We start from the raw sequence: 12326 nt of genomic DNA, 5'->3' as shown, positions 1-12326 counted from the left end.
CTCCATATGATAACCAGTGGTACTACATGGTGACCACTCTCTCCATATGATAACCAGTGGTACTACATGGTGACCACTCTCTCCATATGATAACTATCAGTCCTGCATGGTGACCATTCTCTCCATATGATAACCAGTGGTACTACATGGTGACCATTCTCTCCATATGATAACTATCAGTCCTGCATGGTGACCACTCTCTCCATATGATAACCAGTGGTACTACATGGTGACCACTCTCTCCATATGGTAACTATCAGTCCTGCATGGTGACCACTCTCTCCATATGATAACTATCAGTCCTGCATGGTGACCACTCTCTCCATATGATAACTATCAGTCCTGCATGGTGACCATTCTCTCCATATGATAACCATCGGTACTAAATGGTGATCATTCTCTCCATACGATAAACATGTTGTCATATTTGCATGGTGACCATTCTCTCCATATGATAATCAGTGGTACTACATTGGTGACCATTCTCTCCATATGATAACCAGTGGTGACTACATGGTGACCATTCTCTCCATATGATAACCAGTGGTGACTACATGGTGACCATTCTGTCCATATGATAACTATCAGTCCTGCATGGTGACCACTCTCTCCATATGATAACCAGTGGTACTACATGGTGACCACTCTCTCCATATGGTAGCCATCAGTCCTGCATGGTGACCACTCTCTCCATATGATAACCAGTGGTACTACATGGTGACCACTCTCTCCATATGGTAACCATCAGTCCTGCATGGTGACCACTCTCTCCATATGGTACTCTTGTGAACCAGGTAGAGATAATCATTAGAATGTTGATGATGCTCATGCACTTGACCGTTGGATTCCCTCTGCCCAGTACAAAACTCCACTATAGTGTCATCACCATGGCAACCAGTTAAAGTGATTTTGTGCATATTCTTAGCCTTAGATGTGAACAATTCTCATCAGTGAATCCGACTGATACACAAATTGTCAAATAAGAGCAGTGTGTTTGGAAGTTAGATAATATCCAGTACTGTAGCATGCCTTCAATTGCCTTCTGTATTAGTACTTGCACAGACATAGAGGAGTACTCATGGTTTTGTGCTTGCATAATCATGGATTAGTGCTTTCACAGTCACAGTATAGCACGTGCCACTCACACATAAGCACCATGCCCCCACCAGCTCTCATGACTGCAATCCCCTCATTGTCTTGTTGAGATAGGCAGGGTCATCACAAGGTCAGTTCTGACTTGGGACTTCATATGTTTTATGAAGGACAATATACTTAAGTCATTTTTTCGTGCATTTCATTTCTGTTACAATCCGCATGAAGTTCCAAACAGAGTAATGTACTATAATCTTTAGATAAGATTCACCTGGTGTTCTGGGCAGTTAACATGTGCTGGCAAACTCCTGGTGTTATCTGTGCCTTGCCTGTCTGACAAGAGTGCGAGGTGAACAGCCTATAGCTGTATCTCCATCCTTGCTCAGCTGCCGGTAGGGAGGCAGCTGTGGAAACTCTGGGTAACCTTGTGATTAAAAAATGAGGAATTCCTACAATTAATGCAGAGAATGTTGGAATGTGTGCAAGATGCACTATAAACCAGAAACAATATAAAACTATTGCAGCCAATGTACAGTCATCCCACATATGACATCCTGACTGTGTCCACTAACTCTGTGGTCATGTTGATTAAATCGCAAATATTGTAAACCTCAAGTGACTCTGCGGGCAGTTTTGCATTCTTTGAGAAATTCCCTTGATTTTCTACACAATGGCCCATAAATTAGGGATTTTGTGAACACCCCTTGATGTTGAATTATTACTTTTTTAAGACTGATACAGCTTTGTCTTGCTACAACTGAATATTATCACATACTTGAAAACTTTCAATATCAGTTGTATCCCAGTTGATTTCAGTAGTAAATACCAAATATACAAATTATACCAAAAATATATCTGTTGGTTTATAAGTTGGGGCAGAACTTCCTATTTGGTTTTGTTTAAAAAAGTAAGCCTGAGAAATGAAATCTTGTCAGGTCCTCCCCTATTTCCTTTGGTGGTGGGCTTACTTTTTCCAACAAAACTAAGGAGGAGGTTTTGATCGATTACATAAAAACACTCACAACTATCAAACTTCACCCCCAGACTCCATGTTGAAAAGTATGTTCACTTTCCATTTCTGTCCCTCCCCTCTCCGTTATTGAGGATGTTAAGCTGGTCTGGGGAGAAAAGAAGTGAGTGACTTCCTGCTGAAATTCACAAACACTACCTGCACTTTTCCAGACAATCTAGAAATGAAATGTCATTGTTGGTTGTTGTATAACAATCAGCAGTATTCCAGCTAGTCAGGGTTACCCTAGTTACCCTAGTTACAGTGTTACCCATCCTGCAAATCAAGTCCGGACCAGGCTAGTCAGGGTTACCCTAACCCATCCTGCAAATCAAGTCCGGACCAGGCTAGTCAGGGTTACCCTAACCCATCCTGCAAATCAAGTCCGGACCAGGCTAGTCAGGGTTACCCTAACCCATCCTGCAAATCAAGTCCGGACCAGACAATCCAGTGAGAGTTTACCTAGATACATCTATATTCATAATCTGAACTCAGTATTCTGTAATACTAAAGTGCAGGTCTGTGGTGTACTGTGTTCAACATGTTCACGTTAACTCTCTGGATGGGATTCCTGTCGTGGTTGGACAAATTGATGTATCTGCTGTCCGTGTGTCAGGACACAGCAAAAGAGGCCAGAGTCAGGGTCTGGCAAAGTCATGGAAAGAGAATGGGTGTGGGTATCCTGTCTCACAGTCCCTGAACCACAGTAATTTTCCTACTGCCTTGCACTCTCTGCATTGCTAAAATTCTGTATATTGAGAAACTCAGCATTAGATTCTGATTGAACACCGCCAGTAATCCCTTGGTGTTGGGCGACTTAGATGATGATTATTAGTATAAGACTAGAGTGATGGTTCAGGACAGTCTGGAGGACAGTGAGTCACATGATGCTATGCTGTAAATGAATGCTGTGGTGAGGCAGAAGACATGGAACTTGCAACTGAATCAGATAGAAATAGAAAATGAGATCAGAGCAAATATTTAAAAGCAGTTTCATTCATGAACTTGACTGGCATTTAAGCAGACACCAGCAGCAGCGAATCCCAGCAAACAGTAAACAAGTACTGATGAAAATAGCAACATATGGAGAAACCATCAACCTGCTTCTTGTAGGGGAATACTATCCTTGACATCCCAGACACACGATACTGCAGATACTGCAGGCCTCTCAGTACAACGCAGTTACACCCAGCTAGGGAGACCATCCAATATGTCTGTTGTAGTCACATGCAAACCCAGAAAATACCTTGTTTGTCTTGGTCCAGTGTGTGTCTCCCACTGATTACACTGTGATGTATCACACACTATTGATATTGAGGGAGTGCAACTTCTCGTCTTGTTGCCTCCTTGTCTTGTGTTTTGAAGCCTAAATGTTTTGTTGCTCCCTTGTGTTGTAGCCTAAATGTTTTGTTGCTCCCTTCTGTTGAAGCCTAAATGTTTGTTGCTCCCTTGTGTTGAAGCCTAAATGTTTTGTTGCTTCCTTGTGTTGAAGCCTAAATGTTTTGTTGCTCCCTTGTGTTGAAGCCTAAATGTTTGTTGCTCCCTTCTGTTGAAGCCTAAATGTTTTGTTGCTCCCTTGTGTTGAAGCCTAAATGTTTTGTTGCTTCCTTGTGTTGAAGCCTAAATGTTTTGTTGCTCCCTTGTGTTGAAGCCTAAATGTTTGATTGCTCCCTTGTGTTGAAGCCTAAATGTTTTGTTGCTTCCTTGTGTTGAAGCCTAAATGTTTTGTTGCTCCCTTGTGTTGAAGCCTAAATGTTTTGTTGCTCCCTTGTGTTGAAGCCTAAATGTTTTGTTCCTCCCTTGTTTTGAAGCCTAAATGTTTTGTTGCTCCCTTGTGTTGAAGCCTAAATGTTTTGTTGCTCCCTTGTGTTGAAGCCTAAATGTTTTGTTGCTCCCTTCTGTTGAAGCCTAAATGTTTGATTGCTCCCTTGTGTTGAAGCCTAAATGTTTTGTTGCTCCCTTGTGTTGAAGCCTAAATGTTTGTTGCTCCCTTGTGTTGAAGCCTAAATGTTTTGTTCCTCCCTTGTGATGAAGCCTAAATATTTTGTTGCTCCCTTGTAATGAAGCCTAAATATTTTGTTGCTCCCTTCTGTTGAAGCCTAAATGTTTGATTGCTCCCTTGTGTTGAAGCCTAAATGTTTTGTTGCTCCCTTGTGTTGAAGCCTAAATGTTTGTTGCTCCCTTCTGTTGAAGCCTAAATGTTTGATTGCTCCCTTGTGTTGAAGCCTAAATGTTTTGTTGCTCCCTTGTGTTGAAGCCTAAATGTTTGTTGCTCCCTTGTGTTGAAGCCTAAATGTTTTGTTCCTCCCTTGTGTTGAAGCCTAAATGTTTGTTGCTCCCTTGTGTTGAAGCCTAAATATTTTGTTGCTCCCTTGTGATGAAGCCTAAATATTTTGTTGCTCCCTTGTGTTGAAGCCTAAATGTTTGATTGCTCCCTTCTGTTGAAGCCTAAATGTTTGTTGCTCCCTTGTTTTGAAGCCTAAATGTTTGTTGCTCCCTTGTTTTGAAGCCTAAATGTTTTGTTCCTCCCTTGTTTTGAAGCCTAAATATTTTGTTGCTCCCTTCTGTTGAGGCCTAAATATTTTGTTGCTCCCTTGTGTTGAAGCCTAAATGTTTGATTGCTCCCTTGTTTTGAAGCCTAAATGTTTGTTGCTCCCTTGTGTTGAAGCCTAAATGTTTTGTTACTTCCTTGTTTTGAAGCCTGATTATCTAGGAGCGTCCTTGCTTTGAATACTAGTAGGTCCGAGGATTAATCATTCGCACTAGCAAACATTTCCAACAGTTGTGCTTGATATTTGAAATCTGAAGCATCCAGCCATCTTACTCCAAAATGGTTTCATTGGTAGCCATGTTTGAGTAAGATGGTTGGATGATTCTATGTGCATGTTAACTTTAAACTGAAGATGTTCTATGTTCTATTGCAGAGAGGTCCCCCTTACCCTACAACATGGATCTTGAGATACCTGACGACATCGGTGAGTAGCTGTCTCGTTAGTTGTATTGCAATAGAACATGTGACACAGGTGAGGAAGAACATGTGACACAGGTGAGGAAGAAGACTGCTGTAGGTAAACTAAGGTTCAGTATTATCACACTGCCTGTACTGAGTTTTATAAATCCTAGTATAAGATTGTGTTCTATCATCTCTCATTTGATTGGACATTGATAGGTTGCTCAAGGTTATCTGATACAGCCTTCTACTAGGGTTTGTTTGACCAGTATAGGCAGTGTACTGCCCGAGTTTACTTAAACTGGGGATAAGACATATCACACAGGTGTGAAAGATGTCATGTCACACAGATGGGGAATGAGTCATGTCTCACTGGAGTATAGTAAGTCATTTCTCACAGGAGTATAGTAAGTCATGTTGTACATGTGGGGAATAAGTCATGTCTCACAGGAGTATAGTAAGTGATGTCTCACAGGTGTGTAGTAAGTCATGTTGTACATGTGGGGAATAAGTCATGTCTCACAGGTGTATAGTAAGTGATGTCTCACAGGTGTATAGTAAGTCATGTTGTACATGTGGGGAATAAGTCATGTCTCACAGGAGTATAGTAAGTGATGTCTCACAGGTGTATAGTAAGTCATGTTGTACATGTGGGGAATAAGTCATGTCTCACAGGAGTATAGTAAGTCATGTTGTACATGTGGGGAACAAGTCATGTCTCACAGGAGTATAGTAAGTCATGTTGTACATGTGGGGAATAAGTCATGTCTCACAGGTGTATAGTAAGTCATGTCTCACAGGTGTGTAGTAAGTCATGTTGTACATGTGGGTAATAAGTCATGTCTCACAGGTGTGGAGTAAGTGATGTCTCACAGGTGTATAGTAAGTCATGTTGTACATGTGGGGCACAAGTCATGTCTCACAGGAATATAGTAAGTCATGTTGTACATGTGGGGAACAAGTCATGTCTCACAGGAGTATAGTAAGTCATGTTGTACATGTGGGGAATAAGTCATGTCTCACAGGTGTATAGTAAGTCATGTCTCACAGGTGTGTAGTAAGTCATGTTGTACATGTGGGTAATAAGTCATGTCTCACAGGTGTGGAGTAAGTCATGTCTCACAGGAGTATAGTAAGTGATGTCTCACAGGAGTATAATAAGTCATGTCTCACAGGAGTATAGTAAGTCATGTTGTACATGTGGGGAATAAGTCATGTCTCACAGGAGTATAGTAAGTGATGTCTCACAGGTGTATAGTAAGTCATGTTGTACATGTGGGGAATAAGTCATGTCTCACAGGAGTATAGTAAGTGATGTCTCACAGGTGTATAGTAAGTCATGTTGTACATGTGGGGAATAAGTCATGTCTCACAGGAGTATAGTAAGTCATGTTGTACATGTGGGGAACAAGTCATGTCTCACAGGAGTATAGTAAGTCATGTTGTACATGTGGGGAACAAGTCATGTCTCACAGGAGTATAGTAAGTCATGTTGTACATGTGGGGAATAAGTCATGTCTCACAGGTGTATAGTAAGTCATGTCTCACAGGTGTATAGTAAGTCATGTCTCACCGGAGTATAGTAAGTCATGTCTCACAGGTGTATAGTAAGTCATGTTGTACATGTGGGGAATAAGTCATGTCTCACAGGAATATAGTAAGTCATGTCTCACAGGAGTATAGTAAGTCATGTCTCACCGGAGTATAGTAAGTCATGTCTCACAGGTGTATAGTAAGTCATGTTGTACATGTGGGGAATAAGTCATGTCTCACAGGAATATAGTAAGTCATGTCTCACAGGAGTATAGTAAGTCATGTTGTACATGTGGGGAATAAGTCATGTCTCACAGGAATATAGTAAGTCATGTCTCACAGGAGTATAGTAAGTCATGTTGTACGTGTGGGGAATAAGTCATGTCTCACAGGTGTGTAGTAAGTCATATTGTACATGTGGGGAATAAGTCATCTCACATAGGAGAGAAAGAACTCATGTCCACAGTTGGGGAATATGTCATGTCAAACATGTGAGGAAAGGGTGATATCGCACATGTTAGGATAAAGACATGTGACACAGGTAGGGGATAAATCATGTCACATAGATGAAGAATAAGACATGCCACATAGGTGGGGAATAGATATATCACACAGGTAGGGAATAAGACATGTTAAATAGGTGGGGAATAGAGATGTCACACAGGTAGGGAATAAGACATGTCACGTAGGTGGGGAATAGAGATATCACATGGGTAGGGAATAAGACATGTCACATAGCTGGGGAATAGAGATATCACATGGGTAGGGAATAAGACATGTCACATAGCTGGGGAATAGAGATGTCACACAGGTAGGGAATAAGACATGTCACAAGGTGGGGAATAGAGATATCACATGGGTAGGGAATAAGACATGGCACATGTGTGGGGAATAGAGATATCACATGGGTAGGGAATAAGACATGTCACATATGTGGGGAATAGAGATGTCACATGGGTAGGGAATAAGACATGTCACATATGTGGGGAATAGAGATGTCACACAGGTAGGGAATAAGACATGTTATATAGGTGGGGATTAGAGATGTCACATGGGTACGGAATAAGACATGTCACATAGGTGGGGAATAGAGATGTCACACGGGTAGGGAATAAGACATGTCACATAGGTGGGGAATAGAGATGTCACACAGGTAGGGAATAAGACATGTTACATAGGTGGGGAATAGAGATGTCACATGGGTAGGGAATAAGACATGTCACATAGGTGGGGAATAGAGATATCACATGGGTACGGAATAAGACATGTCACATAGGTGGGGAATAGAGATGTCACACAGGTAGGGAATAAGACATGTCACATATGTGGGGAATAGAGATGTCACATAGGTGGGGAATAGAGATATCACATGGGTAGGGAATAAGACATGTCACATAGGTGGGGAATAGAGATATCACACGGGTAGGGAATAAGACATGTCACATAGGTGGGGAAGGGAATAGAGATATCACATGAGTAGGGAATAAGACATGTCACATAGGTGGGGAATAGAGATGTCACACAGGTAGGGAATAAGACACGTCACATATGTGGGGAATACAGATGTCACACAGGTAGGGAATAAGATATCGATGGCATATACGACATTACAGGCAGTTGCGGAACAACTATATGTGTAGCTGACACCAGTTGGGGAACAACTACATGTGTAGCTGACACCAGTTACAATCACAGTTGGCAGTACCACTGAGATATATGCTACCACTACAAGCAAATTTGCTACCACATGGTTTCCTTGCCATATTCTGGCTGCAGATATCAGTGCGGGTTTCAGACGTCAGAGGGAGTTCCAAGCATATTCTCAGGTGTAGGATATTGCCCTGATATTCCTGATGAACTGGCCTACATCTCCTGATAGCACATGTTTCACCTCAAGTTTACAGAGAGCACATATGGGTGGAAATATACCCTAGACTCTCCACAGATATTCAAGATCATGTAGAGACACCCAGCTTGTTGTATGTGTTATGACAGATATAAACAGCTATGTTTTGTGAGAGATATATCCAGGTATGTGTTATGACAGATATACCCAGCTATATGTTATGATAGATATACTCTGCTGTGTGTAATGACAGATATACTAAACTATGTGTAATGACAGATATACTAAACTATGTGTAATGACAGATATACTAAACTATGTGTAATGACAGATATACTAAACTATGTGTTATGACAGATATACCTAGCTGTGTGTTATGGTAGAAATACCTATCTGTGTGTTATGGTAGAAATACCTAGCTGTGTGTTACAACAGATGTATTCAGCTATACATGTGTTATGACATATCCCATATTATCCTTACACATACTCAAAGCTGAAAGAGATTGGTCTCAGTGGCCGGAGACCCGATGTTGTGACGGTGCTATGTCGTTACCATTATCTAAGAGTGTCCACTTGGTTGCAAAGACATCACTGTCTTCTAAATTGGTGTAAAAGTCCATGCGCTAAACTCTATTTATGGATGAGTTTTTGGATAGTGTGCTTTACTTTGTTGTTCATTGGTCCAGGAATAATGACTGTTGGGACCTATTTTTATCTACCTATTTTACCGTGCAGTATACCTCTATCTTTTCATAAGTATGTACAGGTCGAGCACATTTCTCCTTACACCTGTGTTATACTGCAGCAGCTGCCAACACCACCTTCACTACACAGCAGTCTGACAGCAGTCTATTTTCGTTGTTCAGTGACTCATCAAATATTTTGTCTCCAGGAATAGCAAGACGTTGCCTCAAGCTTTAACAGCGACTGTCTTGTCTCAGGAGCTGTTGTTACACTGTCTTGTCTCAGGAGCTGTTGTTACACTGTCATGTCACAGGAGCTGTTGTCACACTGTCTTGTCTCAGGAGCTGTTGTCTCACTGTCTTGTCTCGGGAGCTGTTGTTACATGGTCTTGTCTCAGGAGCTGTTTTTACACTGTCTTGTCTCAGGAGCTGTTGTTACACTGTCTTGTCTCAGGAGCTGTTGTTACACTGTCTTGTCTCAGGAGCTGTTGTTACATGGCCTTGTCTCAGGAGCTGTTCTTACACTGTCTTGTCTCAGGAGCTGTTGTTACACTGTCTTGTCTCAGGGGCTGTTGTTACACTGTTTTGTCTCAGGAGCTGTTGTTACGTCGTCTTGTCTCAGGAGCTGTTGTTACACTGTCTTGTCTCAGGAGCTGTTGTTACACTGTCTTGTCTCAGGAGCTGTTGTTACACTGTCTTGTCTCAGGAGCTGTTGTTACATGGTCTTGTCTCAGGAGCTGTTCTTACACTGTCTTGTCTCAGGAGCTGTTGTTACACTGTCTTGTCTCAGGAGCTGTTGTTACACTGTCTTGTCTCAGGAGCTGTTGTTACATAGTCTTGTCTCAGGGACTGTTGTTACATAGTCTTGTCTCAGGGACTGTTGTTACACTGTCTTGTCTCAGGAGCTGTTGTTACACTGTCTTGTCTCAAGGGCTGTTGTTACATGGTCTTGTCTCAGGGGCTGTTGTTACACTGTCTTGTCTCAAGGGCTGTTATACTGTTTTATGGTATTCCCAGAAATAACTGAGAAGGTTATGTGGGCAAATATCTAATGCATGTATATAAACTACTGAAGTTGTACTTGCATAAATACTTTGAGATTTGATTCTCTTAAATTCTATGTCTCTTTTCAGTACAATATGAGACCTCCTGGTCGTGCTATACATGACTGAATGTCCCCAAGTACACATCTGATCATAATTTGCATATCCTAATATCCACAATATTCAACGACTTCTTTCTTCATATCCTCAATATTTCTTTCTGTTTTGGTTTATTGTCCTTCATTACTCCCCACACATTCCCAGTAGTGTTATGATTACTCCCCACACATTCCCAGTAGTGCTACGATTACTCCCCACACATTCCCAGTAGTGTTACGATTACCCCCCACACATTCCCAGTAGTGTTACGATTACTCCCCACACATTCCCAGTAGTGTTACGATTACTCCCCACACATTCCCAGTAGTGTTACGATTACTCCCCACACATTCCCAGTAGTGTTACGATTACTCCCCACACATTCCCAGTAGTGTTACGATTACTCCCCACACATTCCCAGTAGTATTACGATTACTCCCCACACATTCCCAGTAGTGTTACGATTACTCCCCACACATACCCAGTAGTGTTACGATTACTCCCCACACATTCCCAGTAGTGTTACGATTGCTCCCCACACATAGCCAGTAGTGTTACAATTACTCCCCACACATTCCCAGTAGTGTTACGATTACTCCCCACACATTCCCAGTAGTGTTACGATTACTCCCCCACACATTCCCAGTAGTGTTACGATTACTCCCCACACATACCCAGTAGTGTTACGATTACTCCCCACACATTCCCAGTAGTGTTACGATTACTCCCCACACATAGCCAGTAGTGTTACAATTACTCCCCACACATTCCCAGTAGTGTTACGATTACTCCCCCCACATTCCCAGTAGTGTTACTATTACTCCCCACACATTCCCAGTAGTGTTACGATTACTCCCCACACATTCCCAGTAGTGTTACGATTACTCCCCACACATTCCCAGTAGTGTTACGATTCCTCCCCACACATTCCCAGTAGTGTTACGATTGCTCCCCACACATTCCCAGTAGTGTTACGATTGCTCCCCACACATTCCCAGTAGTGTTACGATTGCTCCCCACACATTCCCAGTAGTGTTACGATTGCTCCCCACACATTCCCAGTAGTGTTACGATTGCTCCCCACACATTCCCAGTAGTGTTACGATTACTCCCCACACATTCCCAGTAGTGTTACGATTGCTCCCCACACATTCCCAGTAGTGTTACGATTGCTCCCCACACATTCCCAGTAGTGTTACGATTGCTCCCCACACATTCCCAGTAGTGTTACGATTACTCCCCACACATTCCCAGTAGTGTTACGATTACTCCCCGCACATTCCCAGTAGTGTTAAGATCTAGGCTGTAGCTGGGCTGGTCTAAAACTTTAAACGTTTTCCTTCTGACAACCACTGATCACTGACCACTGTCATTACTGGGCCATTATCATGCTGGAAAATCCATATATCTTATACAGTGTTTGGGTCATGGGAAGGAGGTGATCATTTATGTTGTCAACATATCATTCCTTCATCTAATTTCCAGTGAAAATACACAACAACATAACTTCATGTGATGATATCCCACACCGCATGTGACACTTTGGGCTATGATCTGGGAGTTGGTAGATAGGTTTCAAATTAGAGCTTAGAAAAATCCAAACAGATCTTTCATCAGAAAAGAAAATATCATCCCAGTCTTAAGTTTTGTGAGCCCTTCATGAGTTTAAACATCCTATATTTTGTGCATCTTTCATCAATGATGAGGGAATTCCACGCTTTTTCACCCGGTTAAGTCTTTCACAATCTGACCAAGTTGCCAGCGATCCTCAGTATCATACTTCCTTGACCTCTCTACCCCAGTCTTGTGCTCAGTCCCAATTCCTCACTGGAGTTTCTTCCTGACATAAGAATGTCATGTCTACAAGCTAACCCTTTAGCTTTAGTAACACCAGTTTCAAAATCATCTAGAGCCAGCTTTCTTGTCACTTCTGCTGTCAAATCTGCCCTGTGGACAAAGGAAGCAGTAGTATAGGGAATGACAGTTCTAAAACACTTTCAAGAAAAGTCTCTACAAAGCCTTATTTACTAAATAAGGCTTTGGTTGGGCCCTTAGCTCTTGCTACTATT

The 12326-nt window shown here is 42.0% G+C and overlaps 1 protein-coding gene across 1 annotated transcript in view; it reads left to right on the top strand.

Moving 5' to 3' along the window:
• LOC137269884 (unconventional myosin-XVI-like) overlaps window positions 1–12326 on the top strand; it is a 268971-nt gene that overhangs the window by 229624 nt on the left and 27021 nt on the right. Inside the window, exon 34 of the mRNA XM_067803717.1 lies at window positions 5026–5076. Within this exon, the coding sequence (XP_067659818.1) occupies window positions 5026–5076 (51 nt within the window). The remainder of the gene's footprint in view (window positions 1–5025; window positions 5077–12326) is intronic.

Source organism: Haliotis asinina, unplaced genomic scaffold, assembly GCF_037392515.1.
Source record: "Haliotis asinina isolate JCU_RB_2024 unplaced genomic scaffold, JCU_Hal_asi_v2 scaffold_18, whole genome shotgun sequence".
Taxonomy (NCBI): Eukaryota; Metazoa; Mollusca; class Gastropoda; order Lepetellida; family Haliotidae; genus Haliotis; species Haliotis asinina.
The sequence above is the reverse complement of the archived record's forward strand: the minus strand, read 5'-3'. Positions and strand labels throughout refer to the sequence as shown.